The 21,545-nt window shown below is 36.1% G+C and overlaps 1 protein-coding gene across 12 annotated transcripts in view; it reads right to left on the bottom strand.

Annotated features, from left to right (window-relative positions):
* Heph (polypyrimidine tract-binding protein 1 heph) overlaps positions 1-21,545 on the bottom strand; it is a 364,683-nt gene that overhangs the window by 332,893 nt on the left and 10,245 nt on the right. For all 12 annotated transcript variants that reach the window (XM_083103263.1, XM_083103264.1, XM_083103265.1 and 9 more), the window contains exon 2: positions 5,180-5,204. In XM_083103263.1, coding sequence (XP_082959389.1) covers positions 5,180-5,204 — 25 coding nt within the window. The remainder of the gene's footprint in view (positions 1-5,179; positions 5,205-21,545) is intronic.

Here is a 21,545-nt window from a genome sequence, read left to right as displayed (position 1 = left end):
CACTGTCACTATCATCGCCGACACTAGCTACCATCTTCTTCAACGCTGTCATGGACGTCAATGTCCTCGCTCGTTCTCCTCGACGTATCTAATCCGTTAATGACTATTGTTGTGTATCCAGGAGAGGAATCATCCCTTGGTGCCGACGTGACCCCAACAACCTAACTCAGATCGACCTAAATTATCCGATTATGTACGCATTTACACAGCCGATCCAAGGTAAGCGTATGTCCGTTAAGCTTCTCGCATCCCCTTCTACAAGTCTCTGCACTATTCTCGAGAGAAGATCGACTCAATCGATCAACGAGCTTACTCTATCAGCTTCTATTATCTTAAAAATGTGTATCCCCATTTCAAAAAGCCATCAAACGATAATCGATCATGATATAAATTATGTAATTTAAGAGAATATTGTCTTCCTCCCGTCCTCTCATATAATAATTCTAGATTATTTGATTATAGTATTTTAATATTTCGAAAAAATAAATTATAAAATAGATACTTTAATCTTTATTTTATAAAAAATGGAGATCATAAAACAAAAACATTTGAAAGTGAATTTGCATGAAAATAAACTAATCTTTTATTATATTAAGAGATTTAGATACTCGTTGGGAAAATTCGAACATTTCGTATAATGCTGAAATAATACATAGTTTTTTGAAAATATTACTTTTAAAATTAAATAAAAATATTATATAATAAAATAAATATATAAAAATATTATAAATAAACAAAGTTATCTAGACGCAAATTTCGCATATAAAATCCAGTTTTTCCACACAAAAAACATCACGCAATTTTCGTAGAGAACCATTTTTGATATTTTTCGCAACATTGCGGTCAATTTCATCCATGTATATCGTCATAACAAAAATAGTTTACAATAGCAGCATTTTCGAGATGTTGTAAATACAAAAATCGAAATTTTTCGCATGTTCCGAAATATTCCTGAGCTATCTTACTAATTATTTTATCATTCTCTAATCTTAACTTTATTATATTTTGACGTAAATTTTCAGATACATTTTCTTTTTTCAAATGCAATAAAATAAAAGTAGCTATTTTGTCCGATAAACATTATAATTATAACAATTAAACTATCCATTTATCGTTGATACACAGAGAGGGAGGCGTATTGGTTGCTTGAGCAATAACTATTCGCCATGGATGAATCGGCACTATTCAGGCCAGCAAAGCGAACGAAATTCAATCGCTCTGTCGAATCCACATGACCCGTAAACCTCATTCCCGTTATCGTCCAATCGGAAACAAGTCCACGCGACGTCGTTTATGTTCGTACCCCATCGAGGATTATCAAACTGCTAAACGATGTTTCGTTGTCACGAATAACAAACAGATTTCAAGTGGCTACAGCGGCGAGCAAAGGCTCTTGCACGCGCACGTCGAGGGCGGGGCATCAAACGGTTAATTAACGATTCGAGGAGATTAATGATGGCTTTCGAGAGCGCCGATGTCAACTCGACAAAGCCTCTCAAAATTGAGGGGCCAACGGGACAACGAGAAAAAGAATTCGCACGAGAGATTAAGAAAGATGACAGGAACGAGAGTTGACGTAAAGAAAGAATAACTAAAGCGCAGAGATCCTATAAATAGAATTCAACAATCTTTCCTCTTCTTTTTTTAATTTCAAAAGATATTAAGAATCATGCGAGAAAAAAATTCTTTTATCAGAGACCTGCTTTAATTTTAATCTGATTATTAGTAATTTTTAACGCGTACATTTACTTTAAAAGTTACTTTTGCACATAATTTAAATCGAATAAATTTAATTTTAATTTTAATTTAATTTATTAGTAATTTTTAACGCGTACATTTACTTTAAAAGTTATTTTTACACATAATTTAAATCGAACAATTAATTTAATTTTAATTTTAATTTAATTTTACTTTGATATCATATCAAGTTATACGTTATGTAAAATGTACATATAAATAAACAATTAATAAGAAATAAAATTGTGATTCGCGGGAAAGAAACGCAGTCCGCGACACAAAGGCAAAGAGACGCTCTACAGGCCACGGATGATCGAGTAATCAACGTGAAATCCTCTGTCGCTGCTTTGTCGCGTGACATACGATGACCGATGCATCGTTACCAAATATACGTGAAATGTCGACGTATACGTCGGTGCATCTCGATGAACCGTGACACGCGGCGCGGCGCCGTGACGGACTCGTTTTCACGCTTTTCACACAGGCGATTCGGTTTGCCGACACGTTAGCCCGTTGCGAATAGCGTTCCACCGGGCGAAAATGTTTGCAATTATATCACGCGATGCGTTTGCATTCGCAGTGGAAATCGCCGATTGTATATAACTGGAGCGCGCTCGACGATTAAATATGGATATCGCACGTGTGAAAATGTACACGTGTCGACGTTTAGTTCTCAAAATACAAACCATATTTTTCGACAATTATAATACTTTATAGAATAAAAATAAATTGTGTCCTACGTGTTATAATTAATTAAATTTATAAAATAAAAAATTAATAAAGATAATTATTTAAATATTAAATATTAAATATAAAATCAAATCATGTATAATTATATGTAATATAATTAATTATTATAATTAATTATTGTTTTTATTGAATTAACATCTACAGTAGAAAATACATAACTTTCTTTCGTCTATTTGAAATTTATATTCTCGTGAATAATTTACCTGTCGTACTTTATATTATGTGCTCTATGTTCAATTTCCTTAGAACAACCTAATCCAAGGTTATATGTTAAGCGGTGCGAATATAGTCCGATAATTTGCTAGGCAAATGGCGGTGAGGCGTTACTTGTGTCTAATGCGAAATTCCGGCTTTGCCTACGTTTCAGTTGGCATCTAACGGGCAGACGATTTGGTTTATTCCGTGAAATGTGCATCTACGAGACGATTCGCAAATTTTCCCTCTCTCTCTTTCTCTCGTAACGGAATAAATACTCAGCGTCGAACGCGGTCGAAACAGCCGTTTCGTTTGAACGAAAATGGCCGCAATTAGGCAATCCGCGTGTACGCATAATCCGTTAAGCCTCTAACACAATATTCCGCGTTATTACAGTAAGGAAGGCAATTACCGCGACCGCGCGGCTAATCCTCGACTGCTCGATAATGTTTGCACGTGCCACGCTATTCCGTTTGTTATGTTATTCATTAGCTGCGCCTAGGAAATTTTCCCCCTCCTCCTCCTTCCCTTTACCGAATTATACGGACTATCCCTTGACTTATGGTGGTCGTCCGCGCTATATATATAGACGACCCTTTGAATCGTATTTGCCTACGCACACGTTTAAGCGCTTTGACCGAGGTGTGTACTACTAAGCGCGATTAGCAAGTCCTCCGATGAAACCCCGAACACCGTCGCGGCTTCCGCCCCGGATCCGTCCAGAGATGCCGCAACGGATAAAACGTTAAACGGCTTGGGGCTCGTTAGACCACGATATATTCGCGTATTCGAGAAAATTTCGCGAGCAAGAGCGCCGTTTTAACGCCGCGCGAAAACTTTGAATAAGCTTCCTATTGTTGGACCGGATGCGCGTGTATTATCGTGCAAATCTCCAATAATCATCCGGAATTTCGCTCTATGACTGTAATCCACGTCTGTATAATTAGGAGATTGTCGAGACCATCGTATTATTGCGGATACAAATGGAAGTCGATCGAATATACTTGTTATTCCAAATATGAATCGAGCGAAAAAATGCCGGAAATGTATAATTTGATAAATCCAGCGACACGCGTGAGAACTAGTAGCGGAGTAATCGATTCGCAGCCAAGAGACGTTATCCTGTTACCGTTGAAAGGTTACCTACTAGATCAAAAGCAAGAACAAAGAAGCAGGATTCGATGGACAAAAGGGCCAGGACGGATCGCATTCGAAACTCGCGCAGGAATCCAACATGATCGAGTGTCAACAGATTCGCATTTAGGGGGAAACCTCGGTATCGCGTTCGCTATCTGCTAGTGTCAACTTGCTTAGGAAACCAAAAGAAGAGTTGCAGATATGTCGGATAAGCATTGTTAATGATAGCGATGTATCAAAAATTTAATAAGCATAAACATTTGTTTAATATGTCGAGTGTCAGGTCGGTGTACATTTTTTAAAAAGAAATTTATGACATAGCGAGTCCCAAATATACTCGTGATTACCTCGTTCGATGTCGATTTTGCAGTCTTGAAAATTGATCGAGTTCCGCCCGCGATACACAGGCAGAGATCCTTCTCTCTTATTTCATCGTCATGGATCCCCGAGACCGACAATAAATAATACGTAAGTGCGGTAAATCCTATTTGCTGTCGAGTCCATCGGAATGATTGATAAATTGCCTTTATTAAACCCTTCGAATGACGTTCGCGCGGAGACTCGAAGACGAAGTTTCATCGCAGACGGAAGATATCTTTCGCGAGTTAAATTTTCTCTCAAAATAAACTCTCGCGCGGTTCTCTTTCTCCCTCATTTTATTGAAACTAAAGCGCTTCCGCGATGAAAATTAAATGAGTCAATGTCGTGCGATAATAAAGAAAATGTCGCTCGATAAAGAAAAGTATTAGGAAAACAAAAAAAATGTCTACTTACGTGAATGGCAGAAGACAGGTGGAGGGACATTCAAGTGCAGCTATGGACATCGCATCGATTTGGTCGTTATAAGCGAAGGAGACCGAAGTCGAGGCGACGTATCCGACAATCATCGTACCGTTTCAATTTTCAAAATATACGCTATCGCTCCTCGTAGTTGTAAAAATAAACGTCCCTTTCATATAGACGAGAAAATATTTGCTTAATATTCAATATCGTGATATATAGCACTTCATTATTCCAAATTCTCATTCGATAATGACGATAGTCGATATCGTACTATTGTACATGACAATTTAAGATGGTTTAAGTTGCAATTATCCAAATGAAACAAAATATTATTATTGATAATTAATCGTGCTATTTTTTTCTCTATTGCTACGAATTTCTTATCATTACATTTCGGGATCTCTACTAATTCTACCACGAAACAATAGGAAAGAGAGATAGTGACAGTTGTAGAGATGCAACGAGAATGAGGAGGAAAAGGGCGTGATAGACACAGAGTTCTACGAGAGAGAGAAGAGTAAAAAAAAAGAAAAGTGAAAGAGAACTAAAAACGTGGCGCATACGGGAGAGCTCGTACCTTCTGCCCGCTGTGAAGAGTATCTCTGTAAAGTAAAACAGAAAAGAGAAGAGTTAGAAAAAGTGTACACATTAAGGTAGATAGATAGATCGATATGATAGAGAGCGGGTATAGTAGGTGAAACGCAATTCTAAATTGAAATAGTCATTCGGTATAGTTCTATTAAGAAGATTGTTCTAATGTGTGAAGATAGACATGTGAAAGAGAGAGAGAGAGAGAGAGAGAGAGAGAGAAAGAGAGAAAATAGGTGATAGAGAAGAAGAGAGAATACACATACAAGTCTAAAGTGGCAGAATGGATTTAGTCGATTTTTTTTATAAATTAAATAAATTTTAACGATATTAAATATTATCTCTAAAGAAAAATAAAAACTGAAAGATTAAGAAAATCTATTATTATAAAGTTCTTCAACACTCGTAGCACGCGAGACTTGCATTTAAACAAATGTAAATATGTGTAAAAAAATTTTAATACAAATATAAATTCTATCGAGACTTAATAAGTAGTAAGGTAGTTTAATAAAAAACAAATATAAAAAACAATCATATACATTTCAAAATTATATATTTATTTAATCTTTATTTACAATTTGAGAACTAAAAATATATAAAAACCACTGATCTAAAGGTGCCACTAAACGCGATTTCTTCCATCTTGGAAATCACTGGCTGCAGGCGTTGGTCTGAAAGAAAGTCTAAATTCAAAAAACTGAAAATAACGAAGAAATAAACGAAGAAATAAACGTAATGTTTCGTGTCGATTGAAAACAAACATGGATTTGCGCTCGAAAGAACGAAACTTACTTCTTTATAATGCAATTTCTCGAATTTCTACGATTTACAAATTGAATCGACAATCGTGTGTACATATGGCACGAAAGAATGCTGTCAAATAATTTTATGCGCAAATAACAGCATTAAAAAACCGCGAGACTCTTAAAACCGTATCGTTCTGTAGCTTCAAATTAATACTAATTGCAATATTTATTTTTACGACACGCGAGAACGGTCTTCGAGGTAATTTAGTCCACCGCGTACGATAAAGTTTCCCCCGTAAGTATACTATTTGCGTAAGCACCGGATAAAATGCGAACGACTTCCGGTTCGGGAGCAGTAGAGGCGGCGATTTTTCGACGCTGCGAGAAGGATGGAAATTCTCCGTGTTTAATTTACTCGCGTCTTGCTTGCGCACGCACCGTCGGCGACAAATTCTAATTAGTCAGCGCGCCGTCGGCGTATTATCAACCCTTTGCAAATTGCTGCCTGTTGGTCCACGATAACAGACGAGGGTTTCCTCCGAGGAAGCGCGCGGAATGCGGCGACGAGAAACTTAAGAGGAATCTCGACTTAGGACGAGTAAGCCGCGCGACCTCAGGCCGCAGGATGCAGCTTATCCTGCCGTAACGAGTAAAAAAAAATATCACGTTCTGTGTTTTTCTAGCGGCGGACAGTTACGTAGTTATGTACGTTAATTTTTCGATCGTTAAAATTAGGAAGCACAGTACGTTTGATTGTAAAGCCTTGTTACGCAAAGCCTATAATGTAAATTAATGTTATTGTACACGGGAAATGACGGTCAGCGATATGCTGATACGATGATCGGAATAAATAAACGCGGTCGATAAGCGGCGAGCCTTCCGTTGTCACGATAATACGACGTAGATCCGAATTTGCCAATGAAGTGTCCATTAATTTTCCATAATTACAAATATGTATGTACGGGGTGGGAAGGGGGCGCGGTTCGCGCTATTTAGCCCGATTACACGCATACTAGGGACCATAAGCAAACATCTCGCGTGAAGAGCCGAATCGGAGTGTACGCTGATTGCGTCAGTCCCCTTACCGCGCTATCAATGTCCTCCGCGCGCGCATAATCGAAACGGAATCGGATACTAATGCAGCGGCAGCGCGCGCGGCATCCGTTATATTGCATTGATTATATTACGTCAAATTATAATGGCGTTAAACAATATCGACAGCCGCGGAGCGCGCGGGGTGCTCCGATGACGCAACGCAACTTTACACAGTTAAATACAGGCAGCCGTAATACGGTCGTTTGAATAAAAAGAATTTTAATTTATTACGCATCGTATTTAATATCGGATGATTATGACAATGATGGGAATAGCCTGTCGTTAGTATCTCGCGTGCGAAACGCGATCCTCGCGGCGCTTTGAAATTTTTATGACGCAAAGCTGATCGTCCAGCGCGATCTTTATCACCGCTCCTTCGGCTCGCGCATGATGATATGTGGGATGTGTTTTGCCCAGGCACGCTCGTCCATTCGGCGCGCACGTACACGCATATGGACGGATACCACATCACGAGCATTAGCATTAGCACTCGAAAATGCTCTATATTTATATATGTAGCATTCTCGGCCCCCTCGAGTAGCGTACGTGGGTGTTTGCGCGCTTGCGCGTCGAGAGAAGGGTGGATAAGCGAAATAGGATGATGCAGCTACAGGTAAATGTAATTAGGGATTGATCAAATGGTAGAGCGAGGTTGTCTAATTGCCCGGGTTTGATAGTTATCTTCCGGCAAATTCTCGGCCGGCAAGGAAACTGCCAAGTCTCTAGGATCGTGTTTGCTTTCGATAGGCGATAACGAAAGAAGCCGGTAAGATAAGATCGCGAGTAAATTGAATAGATCGAACGCGATGCCTCTTCTTCCTTGCCGTATAATTTTTACATTTCTATTTTCGGAATAATCGAATAATCGAATCTAACACGTGGATAGCCGACAAAGTATTAAAATGCCGATTTGATCGTACGTCGTATTAGTGTGACGCACGAAATTTCCATTCAAGCTACGAACGTCAAAGTTACAAGATGGACGGGCTATCGTGAGCGACTGCCGATAGATAGATGAGGATGGGGACGGAGACAAAGCGGCAAACGGGGAGGGGAGGAAGGGGAACCGAGGGACGGACAGGCCTGCATGAAGGGAAGTCCCAGGGACCAAACTATTGTTGCCAATATCTCGGACAGTTCAATTACTTGGTTATTACGCGCCTCCAAACTGACAGGGTTGCTTACATGCTTCGCCAAGCGGCTAATGCATACACATGCATGTACATAAACTGCACTTATGATGACATTTCGCGTGATCCCCCTCTTCTCTTTCCTCCCCATCCCCCCGCATCTCCCACTTCCCCGTGTCGCAAAGCGAACACTCCGTCGTCTGCATCATCGAGCATTAATCTTCCGTAATCAATGGCGCATTTATTAGCGCAAGGGTCGTTTTAGACATCTGTTTGAGAACCTAATCGTTTAATCTCACAGAGACAATTATTCTCTAATTAAAAACTGATGAATTAAATCACTGAAAACGGAACGGTTTTGATGTGAAAACAAATTAAATGTTAATTTCTACGGCTCGATTTGTAGTTCCTTTTGTTAAAGTCATTTTCGTTAAATAAAGATTTAATTCAATGCGGATTTAAATATCTTCCTTTTAAATAAATTTTTTCATTTACGTTCCATCCACTTTAAACTCGTAATAGATAATAAAATCATTATTCTGAAAAATGCGACAAGTGTGAGTAATAAAAAATTCTTCTTTTAGAGATATCCATGGCATGGCGATTTCATATATTTTAAATATTTCATATTTTAAAGTCAGCGTGATATATTCGGGCCAAGACCGAAACCACATTTTGCACTTCGTTTTCATTTAATGGAACCGACGCATCAGCTGCGATGTATAACGATTGATATTTCGGTTAACCGTACAGAGCCGGGGCACACTGATTGGAACGAATGCTCTTTTTTTACCGACCATTCGGCAATAAGCGTATCGGTGAAATAATTTCCATTTCATGCGGCCAAAACGAGCAAGATGAGAATCCATCATGCCTGTCATAGAAATAAAATTCAGGATTATTAATGCTGTGACGTATCGTAAAATATATATATCTGCTTTTAATATATAGATATCTCTCTCTTTTAATATTATTATTATTTATTATAACATAAAAAGTATACTGCTGCAGGACATAATAACGTGATATAAAAACCTTTATAACACTGTGAATTTAACGACAAAATAGGGATTATTAACGTAAATATATCTTTTTTGTTTTAAAACTTTTATGCAACGTGCGCGAAATATTCGAAATCATAATTTTAATCGTCTTTTAATTTTAAATTCGTGATAATTAACGATTATAAAAATTTGTAAGATTATCGTTTACACGCACATATATAGCTTCACCAATATAAGATAATTTTCCCCCGTCAAACTCGATATCTGAAATTTGCGAAACTATATAATCGTTATAGATTTTTCCCCATTAAGTGACTATTTAATATTTTTAATTATTTAATATTTTTTTTTATATTATTGTAAAATGTTTAACACAAGCGTAACAAGGCGTTACAAATCGCGGTACATTTATTGTATTTAAAATTAATTTTATAAATCGCAACGAAAGCACAACGCGCGCGGGACGGAAGATGGTTAACTTTGATCGAAAACACAGATTCGATTTGTCAACTTTAGAGCTACGAAGCGGAGTGTTGCTGCCCAACCGGTTCCGGCCGAGCATTTACGACGCTAATGAGTCGAACGAGAAACTTTTCCGTCGACGATGCAAATGAGGCGCGCGCGGATACAACGCGACCGATGCACTTGTCGGAGGATTAATGGAAAAACGCTTTGGAAGCTCCGCGGCCCGCGATAATTGATCCTAGTTTCTCGACTTAATTGGCATAGTTTTAGTTAAGTGCCCGGAAGAGCGAGTTTTCGCTAAAACATTAGATGATATGCAAGAAATGATTTTGACTGACAGCCCAAAGTATAACGAGACTGTTGCGTCGAAATATCGGAGTGAGATGAGAAATATGAAAAATAAAATGTGAGCAAAAATGATGTGAAAGAGAGCTAAAAATTTACAATTTTTTTAAATATGCTATTATTTTTAAATATGATATAGAGTTAAATAAAATATGTAATTCACGTATTATTTTTTTAATATACCCATATGATATAATTGTACAATTTATAAACGCCAGGAATATTGAAGCTGTTTCTCGCAACGTGTTATAATCTACTTTCCAACATTGATTACAAATATTACATTTACATTTTGATTAATTGAAACGTGATAATAATATATAAAATAAAATAAAAGTTCGTAATGATTAGTGAAATTTAATTGCGCAGAGGGAGTAAGAGGAACGGTTGGAACACAATATACCTCGCTGAGCTTCCTATATTTAATTTAACATCGCCGCATAAAAAAAAAAGTCTCACGTTTGCTCGCTTTATTAAATGAACTTGTAGTTCCGCACGTTAATACAATTGCATGCCACTATGCAAATGCAAAGAGTAAAAATACGAATCACGCAACACACATCGCGTTTCGCTTAACAAACTTTACATTACATTACCAAACATAATCTTCGCGTATTCATTTTATGCGCTCTTTCTGCAAGCGTCGTTCCCAAGTGTACAATCACTAATAAAAAGTCTGGCGGTTTTTTTTCGATATTATTTGCGAAATTAGACGCAATCTCAATTATGGCTACATATTATATTCCATGTAAATAAATTGAGTCGTAAATAATTTCCGAAGCACAGGCAACGAATATATTTACACTTGTACATTTTTCTGAATGCGTTAAATAACTCAATCCCGTTGATTACCTAAAATAAGCAATTTTAAGTTATAAAATAATGAACAGCCAGTTATTGTTACGTACAAATGGTACAATAAATATGACGACTCAATAACGATAAATGACTTGCGATGTCGATGATACTTACGTAATCATGGAGGATTATTAGAAATGAAAATCCCTGAGAATTTCTAATCGAGTCGTAAAAATAGACGTGGAAGGCGCTCGCGCGAGAGAACGCAGACTTTATTTATCGGATGGGAACTGATAAAAATCGGCAAAGCCAACCATCCATCGGGTTAAAAGTTTAATACCGCCGCCGCCAACGCTCGCCAGAATTTCACCCCCTCGGAGAAAGCGATAGACCGAAGTTCGATATTAACTTTTTCTCTTTTTTTCCCCTCCATTTTTTTCGAGCGAGGGTGAGAGCAAGAGAACTCGATGGTGTTTTTTACGAGCTGCTCATCCCATTTCCCGAGAGCCGTTGGCCGTATATCGGCTACATTTTCGCTCATTAAAAAGTTCCCGCGCTCGGACGCGAGGTGCCTCTCCTCCTCTCCTCTTCTCTTCCCTATCCTCCATCTCATCTTTACAGGGCGCGGCGCGTCCAGACGGGATTTTCATTATTAAAAAGTATTACAGCTGGCCGGAGGGACGAAAGGGTGGAAAGGAGGTGGCCGAACGAGGGAGTAAATGGGGGATTACTTCGGGCGCACCGAGGTGGCGGAGCTAATTTCAAAAAATCCGGGGCGGAGTAATCGCCAGGATCTTGAAGGCTTCCCGGATGAACTCGGCGACGACGGTGGACATCCCATCTCCTCTACTCTGTATCCCCGTGCGATTAGCGGTGTCCGTCGTATAAACGCCCCGCGACGGGGGTTGCGGGCACAATCTTAAATAAATTGCGTCTAGTTGCCGCAATCAGTGTACGTATTACAACGTTATTTTAAACGTGCGTAATTACATTTTTGTGCGATATCAATTTTATATAATTAAAAAAATATACGTATATCATATTAATACATATTGTATAAATATTATAATATTATTATGCGCTTACCTCTCGCTTGGAAAATTGATTATCTCTCGTAGACTTGTAAACTTTTTCATTTTAGTATCAGAACAAGTGTCAGTAAATTTAGGAAAGAAATAATATAGATAATATGTATAATTTAGAAAATGTGTATACAATTTGTATAATTAAAAAATATATTTCCTAAATTTACTAGAAATAGTGATACAAATTCAATGTCAAACGTGACTAGGAACACAAATCGATAACGATATGGCATGATGACATTAGCGAGGTATTCTATTTGATCTTCATAGGCAAATGTTTACGGTCCCATTAAGACCCGGATTGTCAAGAACAAGAACACGTAAACGTATGAGGTGATAGCTTCGTAAAGTACACGAGTACCATCGTGTGGATCGGATTGTCAGGTAAATGTAATTATTATTATAGCGCCTGAAACTTCGAAACTTGCCTTGAAATCTCGCGAACGCGCCGTGGACTTCTCATTAACCCTCTAACTAACCCTACAGCATTGTATCGGGCTTCAGCCTCGTTATAATTCTCAGGCGAACGCTAAGGAAAGTATCGTGCCTGTTGCTTAAATAAATAAAGAAATGGAAAATGTGATAAAGTAAGGAATATAAAATGATATGTGTGATATAATTTTGAAGTATAAAAGTAATATTTTGAAAAACTAATTTTTATGCAAATTAATTGTATGGAATTCGCATGTCATCGATTCTTTGTTTTGAGAGAGACTCAAAGGAGAATATCACGATTCTCGAAAAATTTATGCGAGATGATGCATCACCCTTGTGGGTAATCATTCTTGTGTTTACGTGAAGCTTGATAGTTATGAGAGTTCGTAGACGGTAAAGAAAGGTGTATGCAACTCTAATATTTTATAACTTGCAGACACTCACGTAGTTTTTAGAGTCATATTTTGCACGTGTAATGCATTTAATTTTTTCGTCGAACTTGATTATCTAGTTATCGCAGGTAAAACACGTGAACCGGAGGGAGCGGTAGAAGAGGGGGTGAAGTGCTGTTACTTTCGACGCTCACACATATGCGACCGGCGTGCTTTTTAAAACCGCGCTCGATTAAAACTTTAGATTGCCTACTGAATACGTTAATGCCATGCTTTCTGCAGAAAAGTACGAAATAAAGTGAAACGTATCGTTAAATATAGTGGTAATAGTTTTATTCATTTCAAGTTAAATAAACGTGGGTAAAAAATATTTAATCTAAGCTTTGACTAATTAAGTTTCAAAAATATGAATAGATATATTGTTATTTCATTAATTTCAATCGAACCTTGCTTTGCAGAAATTTAATTTAAAACTTAATTGTGGGGACATTTAACGTTAAAAATTATGCAAAGAACTGATTTTAAACAATTTTCCGTCAAAGAATCAGTTAAAAAATATATATGCATGTATATTTAAATGTATGTGTGTTTTTCTTGATCCGTCAAATATATGTAAGTAGAAAATATTAAAAGATATCAAGAGAGAGAGAGAGAGAGAGAATTCGATTCAAGAATTGGAAAAATAAATGAAGAAATAGCAGAGAGAAAGAGAGAGAAGGAGATTAACTGAAAAGGATCTATTGCAATATCATAATCTCGCGAATCCTTTGCGCGATCCCTTGAGAAAAGCTGTCCGGGAAATTCGCTTTTCCGCGAAACAAACAGAATTAAAAGCGACCCAGTATGCTTGCGTTAAATGTGATTAAATATCAAAGCCGCTCATGACACACCCACCCAATCTTCCCCGTCCCCTAATATCCTTCGCGTCCGGCTTTATTGTACGCCGACTAATTAGAGCGATGAGGAGGTCAAGAGCGGATAATATATTGTTCTTGCAAAAGGAATTGAAATTAACTAAAGAAACGGAATAACCAACGCGTGTACCGTCCAGCTACACGGGAATTAAACAGCTCCGCTACCTTTTCAGGCATTTTATGCGGTAATATGCTATGAAAGAACAACTCGACATTGTGAAAAAACTGAGACTTTTTTCAAACATAGAAAAAATTCTTATTTTATATTATAATATAATATATAATAATATTCTAATAAATATTATGATATTTATTTTATATTTTATTTCATATTAAGAAGAAAATTGAATACGTTTAAGATATTTTATTAGAATCTAAACGAGAGATTACATAGAACTATGAGCTGACAGTTTATTTTGCAGCATTATAAAAATTTTACATTAAAAAGTTTTCTTGATTCAAATAGAGTTTCAAAAACGAGATACGCTTTTGAAAAGAAAGCAATTAAACATTTTTTTTTAACACATACGTATATAAAATGACTTATAACAATAACTTAATATAACTTTTACTTATAACTTAAAATGACTTTTAACATTAATTTATTGAGCTGACAGTTTATTTAAATGTATAGTTTTCGAGTAATCGAATAATATTATATAGAATGCGTGATAAATCGAGAAGGGAAAAAATCGAGAGAAAAATGAAGGCAAACAGCATTACTACTAAAGAAATTTCATCTTTTGACTGCTGTATGCGATTGCAGAGGAGTTTGATTGATCCTTCATTCATGTCCTGATTTATATACTCCCGATTTAAGCAATATGATGAACAATAATTTTGTTAAGTGAACATTCGGGTCAATTTTTAAACATTGATATGTTATGATAAAGTATTTCACAAAGTACACTACTGTCTATAATCAATCATTGATTATTATATCAATCACTGAATCAGCAACCAACTTGAAAGAGATATTAAGTAAAAGTTGAAATTAGTTTCGTTGCTGACAGCGAATTTTATGATTACGAAAAGTGAAAGTACTTTATCACACCAACATCGGTGCTTCTACTAGTCTGAATATTATATCTTGGATTTTTCTAAAGAAACGAATCAATTTTTGCTTCATTTATTAATTTGTTAATATTCGATCTCGACAAAATTGGTGTAAGTTTTAATAAATATTTGAATCTTAATATTTTAATATAAATATATGTATTTTTAATTCACAAACGATATATGAGAAAATCGCAGAATTTATTCTTCAATTCTTTTACGGTCCGCTTATTTGTAATATCAATCATACTCTCTCTCTTTCTTTTAAGAGCATCTTATCTGCAAGAAATAACGGAGACGAAAAAGAAACAGGAAAGAGATCTCTTTAATAATTTCATTTACCGTCGCCGTCGCACCGCGATGCCTGCGGCTGCCTCCTTTATTTCGTTACTCTTAATTCCAACAAATTATTATAAAACAATATTATCGTTTCATTCGACGTTGAAATTCTGGAAATGTCTAAACGACGAAACGGGGCCTTAATACACCTCGGGCGCGCGGTAGAAAAATTTCAAGCAAAGTACATTTAACGATAATTACATTCAAAACTTCACTCTTTGACGTTCTACGCACAAAGAGCGTAAAAGGTCAGTTCAAAAAGTTACGCAAGTCAGAAAATACCGATCCGGAAATGTGTGCGTACAAAAATTGCGTCAATTGTTGAATGGATAACGTAATAGTCCCTCGCAATATTTTTTTCCAATTCAATTTATCGGGCGAAATAATATTCACGTCGGTGAATATAATAAAAGCTTGTTTCCAACTTGGTCGAGGAAATCCCGGAAAGAAACTGCGTGAGAATTTATGCTTCTAGATCGAATATCGAACGATGTAACATTTTTCCAGTTTAGCGAAACGTTATTAATTGGAGCTTAGGCTTCGATTTTCAACGAGTAGCGCAACAACTTCCAATGGCGAGGACAATTATTATTCGTTATCCCGCCGTTAATCCGACCACCGAGCTGACTCGAATTTACGATTCGCGATCGAACGAGTATTTGCACGGGGATATCTCGAAGGGCTTAAGCGGCTTTCAAAACGCAAAACAGTGATGTGTCCCATGTATCTTTTTGTAATTCTTGTTTATAACCGCGGCGATCATTTCTGGGTTAAAAGAAAAGTCCTCTCTCTAGTATCTCTCGCGTAAAAAATTTGCAAACTTGTAAAAGTGAGTCTTAGCGCCATCGATGCATTTACAATTTAATATACATTCTGAAACTTGAATATGATTATGGTATGGAACAAGTTCTTAAACTTTCCTCTCATGCACTCTGTGTGTTACAGAGTGTAGCTAGAGAGAGAGAGAGAGAGAGAGAGAGACTTTCTCGTTACAACACTGATTTATTAACGACAATACACGCAGTGTCAGCTCGAACAGAAACGTACATCTTTTGAATCTTGACGTATTTGACAAACTCATAGTATTTCGCGACGGGACAAGACAAGGAACTTTGGCAACAGAAGTCGGTAATTACCTACGGGTAGACGTCGCTTACGATCCCGGGAAAGAGGGAAGAAGGTGGAAACGTCGGATGTACGATAATCCGCGGTGCAATTATCGAAGTTTATCGGGCCGCGGTGATTTTCCGTAGGTAAAGATACAAGACTACGCGTGCGAGGAAGAGGAAGAAAAGATCTCGGAGAATTCGCGAGCAACGGCGATTAAGTCCGGCGATGTGGAGCGAATCTGGGGGAGAAGTATACGACGTGCGTCTCGACAATCGTAGAAACTTTTAATGGCGCGACGCGCGCGTCGAGTTCAACATGAAATATGTAAGAGCGTAAGAATCTATAGGATACAAAGCGGCACATAATCGCCTGGGTCGCGCATTGTTCCGTGCACAATTGGCGGATTGTACGACGCTGACGAAAGTCAGGCGCCAGCGCGGCGGTTGATCTTATGAATTTTTCAAGTCGACCGAACGCAACAAAAATCCAGAAATATATATTGGACTTGTCACGAGAAAGCGCACATATCATCAGGCTCTTTTCGAATCCGGTCATACATTTGACATCGCACGTGTATCACAGATCCTTAAGAGAACTCTCGAAATACGTGAAAAATCCATCATTTGGAAAAAACTTGACTCTTAATATATAAATTAAATAAATTAATAAATAAAATAAATAAATTTTTAATAAAGAAAATAATAGTATTTTTGTAGCATTCATGGTTAGTTTCTGACAAAAATTTCAATTATACAGATCAAGCCATAAAAAGAGGCAGCATTAAAAAAAAAAAACTTATTTCGTCTTTATCTCTTTCTCTCTCGTAGATTTATGTATTTAACTTTTATATTTAAAAATTACAACGAACTTGTGTCCTGCGAAATTAAATTTATCAGCTAACTAACTGCGTGTATATCTCGGAATAAAAATAGTATTTTAATCAGATTTACGGTGATTTATGTCGTTTCTTACGGATTTTATGACGTAATTCTCGACGTAATTTATTGCAGAAGCGGTATCCACATTTTGCGGCACAATCTTCCGTAAAATATATTATAATGTAACTTCTGTAATATTGTACTACATCTACATCTTATGCAATATATTCCTATCTTCGATAGGAAATTAAGCAAACTTCCTTGACGCGTACGAAGCAAGACTGCGTGCTGGGTGCGTGCGTATTGCGGAAAAGAATTAGCATTTTAATCGTTTACCCCATCTCGGTCCAACAACTGTGTTTCCGTATCGTCGGCTTGCGTCACGCGTGCAGTCTAAGACAACCCGGTCTGTCTCCAAGGCGCGTTGACGAAGCCGATGCTATAGAATTTTCCCCGGGACTTAACGAGGCAACCTCTCTCGTTTGCATACTGATCATCGCTCCTTGTTTTTAATACGGCACGACGTATAATTACGTTGCTACACACTTCGTGTTACGCTCAACCGAGGCGAGTTAACCAAAGTTAAACGCTCCTCGCTCGTTCGCGTTTTCTCAACGTTTTCAGTTAATTCGACAAAACGACGCTCCGATCTGTGATTCAATTATAGTCGTAATCGCGAAATTGTTGCGCTTATTAGATTTGTATTGGTTAACGCAGCAAAATCGATGGCAAACTGCGATAATAGTTAATACTCGACTCATTTTTTTTTCGCTTCAACGTTACAGAGGGAAGAACTCCATTTCAAAAATGAGAGGATTCGATTTACAGCAAATGCATGCACTCCAAAACGAATACCGGTACAGTTTTACAAAGCAAAGAGCAGGCGGCATCGCGTGATTTACAACCATCTGTCCCTTTCTACACCCCCTCTCCTCTCCTATTCACGCGCAACATATCGAAATACACTCGATACCAAAGAGATTTAAATATTTTACATTGCCATCGTGATACCGACATTTATTAAACCATTTATTAATGGCTTTCCATTTTTGTACGACCGAAGAGGAAATTTGATTTATAACGTGCTTTTAATTAAAAGTTTTTATAGTTATCAATTAAATCTCATAAATTCATTATTCGTGCAAGCGTATGACTGAAAGATTCTATCCTAAGCTTAAAACTAATATACACGAGATCCATAATTCGTTAGCAATTTTAAGGATGCATACGTGTATGCGTGTAAATTTACATGCAAATATGCAAATGTTAATAAAGCACTGAAGTTTGTCCGCGGAATTGCTTTGATTGAATATCAAAATCATCTAAATGCTGCAATTAATTTTCTCTATTTTAAAATTAATTGGAAGAATAATTTTTTTTTCAATATAATTTACTTTTGTACGTATAGTTAGTTTTCTTCGTATAAGAATGTTTTTTTTCGGTTATCTTCTAAATTTATTTTGCAGCATTATAAAAATTTTACATTAAAAAGTTTTCTTGATTCAAATAGAGTTTCGAGAAAACGAGATACGCTTTTGAAAAGAAAGCAATTAAATATTTTTTTTTAACATATATATATATAATGACTTATAACAATAACTTAATATAACTTTTACTTATAATTTAAAATGACTTTTAACATTAATTTATTTCATCCAACAGCATTTATCCTAATGTGATAGTAGTTTCACAATTTTTCGAAATGAGGCGAAACATTTTCCTAAGTATTTTTTTAACTGTTTAAATCGAAGAATCCGAAATCTAGAAGTACTAGAATTATCAAATATTTAGAAATTTTCCAACCTATCTATTAGTTATCTATTATTTATATATTTTCCAGCCTACAATATTAAAAATGAGAAATGAAGATTTATTTATATAAAAATAAATTTATTGAAAAATTATATAGAGAAATAAAATAAGTTTTATTTTAATATATATATATATATTTAGAAAATTATAAAATAAATTTTTATTTATTTTAATTTTTTTCAATCTTATTTTTGGAATTTTCTTTGTATTTATATTTTCAATATCTAAGTATCATGCTAACGTAATAACAAGTCACCCTAAATATTAAAATTAATTTAATATTAGGGACTAGATGCATAAATCAGCAATTAATTTTCATCTAATTATATCATGAATCCAAATTGAATTTGTGGGGGTGCGTTATTTATGAGAGTGTTAGAACGGATAGATCTTATCGAAGGTGCGATGAAGAGATCGAAGGAAAGCGATCAAGAGTAGAAAGGTTACCTCTCTATAGCGAGGGCAAAAAAATATGAAGAGACGAGATCGGTTAATTCGCAGTTAATCGACCGTGAGATTGTTGCATCGACAGATAGCCAGGCGAGATAACTTACACGCTGGATTTTCTCAAACTATACAACTTTTTTAATAGCAAATTTAACAATATCAATAAGCTTTAAATGGTTGCGAGATACAAAATCTGCAGCTTACTAGCTTTTATATGAAATGAGATTTAGATTTATTTAAAATATTTGATATGTGTGAGATAAAAGGGTAATTACGATAAGAAAGTTAATTGGTTATCGTTGCACATTTAAAGAGATGAAAATGCACATCAATACAAGATATCAAACTAAAAGTAAAAAAATTGATATAGTATTTGATGTAACCGAAACATAGTATAAATTATGTATACGATATTTTATCAGTCTTTTAAATCATTTAGCTGTGTGATTCAAATATTAAAGTAGGTTGCATTCGCTTTGAATTAAAATTAATTGGACAAAAATATTAACTTTATTCTGCAATGGGGCTTTATAACGTTTAGTCTGTTCATGACACGGCTATTTAAATTTTCAAAATTGTTGATTCCGAAAAGAGAGAGTATTATTTTAGCAAATCGATATTTAATTGCAGATAGTATCTCTTTTTTTATTGTTTAGCACATCTTTATATTTTCAATATAATAATACGTGCATGAAGTATAAACAAATTTAATATTTTATAATTTTTAACATTTTTATAATAAATATATACGTGAAAATATATGTAATTTGCATACGAGAGCCAATACGAATCAATGATTAATCTTTAATTGAGAAGAATCTAATTGTAAGTTTTATGTATTACGGAGAATATAATTATCCGAGTGATTAGTGTATTATCAGGATTTGTTGTTAAGATATACAGAAAAATTTTTGTAGTATATAAAAAAAAAGAAATATATGAAAATAGTGTGTATGAGAAATTATTGTGAGAAAACTCGATTGGAGGATCGTGATGCATTTTAACCTTTATTTTCCGTGTATTTTCCTTCGAAACTAGAGGCAAGGTCAAAGTACGTGCGACAATCATTAAAAAGCGATATCGAATATCCAATTTACGGCCAATGTCCATTTTATGTTCGAGTTCTCATATTATTTTCATTTGTAAATAACAATAGTGTCTTATTATTTCAGAAGAAATCGATCGGTATGAGGAAAAAGAAAGACAAACTTGCTCACTCTGTACTATTATTACGTTTGATTGACTTTTTAACGAGCGCAAAACTAATCTTTCGCGAATGTGCGAAATTTTCTCTCTTTCTCTCTCTCTTGTAGACGGGCAATTGCGTGATCGAAATTGAAACGAACGAGAGGTCGCGTGCTATCGAAAGGGCTCTCTCATTGTCAGTGTAGGTGAAGTCTTCTCGCCACTCCTCTTCCCTCCTACAGGCTTTTCGTTTGCCGCCCAACTGTCCATTCCCAGCCGTTAATCCCGACGGAGAGTTTCCGGTCGAAGGGTACGTGCCCAGATAGGCAGCGTACAGTAGTGCAGTTCACTCGACTGAAAGGAGTGAAGGATGTACACAGGATGTATTTCCAAGTATCGCCCACCATCTCTCCATTATGGATACTTGAAGCAAAACTTGCGAGAATGTAAGTTGCTTTCATGAGGCACTGTCAAACTCTTCGAAGCGAGTTGTATCGAGTGAATTTCGGGGGATGCGAACAGGTGATAAGAACTTTTATTGAATTCTCTGATAGATTTTGCTTTTGCAAAATTTTAATTTGAAGTTACGGAGATATTTAAAGTTATAAATTTAAAGAAAAGTCGGTAATAATTTTACAAAATTCACACGTTTGTGTTGAAAAAAATGTGCAATCATCGCAAGATAAATCGCGTACGATTCTTTGAAGAGAACAATTTATTCCAAATTTGTAAAAATAGTTGTAAAATGTCGCTATTGATTATCAATCACATTGCTAATTTTTGCTGAATTAAAAATTCAAAAGAGAAAAGAAATTTTACTTTCAAAATTTAATGCCACAAATTATTCAGAATTATTATCATATATTGAATCGCGTTCTCTTTTCTAAAATTATATCCAAATTCTCCGCAAAAATATCCTTGTTTACGCAAAGAAGAAATAAATAAAAAGCATAATATAAATCCAGACATCGAGAAATATATGACTGATGAAATGAACAACCCTTAGGGTGCCCCTTCACGAGCCCTTCAGCGCGTTTCCGATTTTATGTCCATCACACAATATCGCTAAATCCCGATGAATCCGAAAAAGCAGCACTAGCCGCGTGTGATTATGCATCT

This window comes from Camponotus vicinus, unplaced genomic scaffold (genome assembly GCF_025532165.1).
Source record: "Camponotus vicinus isolate PSW18456_S1 unplaced genomic scaffold, iyCamVici1.0 SCAF_6, whole genome shotgun sequence".
Lineage (NCBI taxonomy): Eukaryota > Metazoa > Arthropoda > Insecta > Hymenoptera > Formicidae > Camponotus > Camponotus vicinus.
The sequence above is the reverse complement of the archived record's forward strand: the minus strand, read 5'-3'. Positions and strand labels throughout refer to the sequence as shown.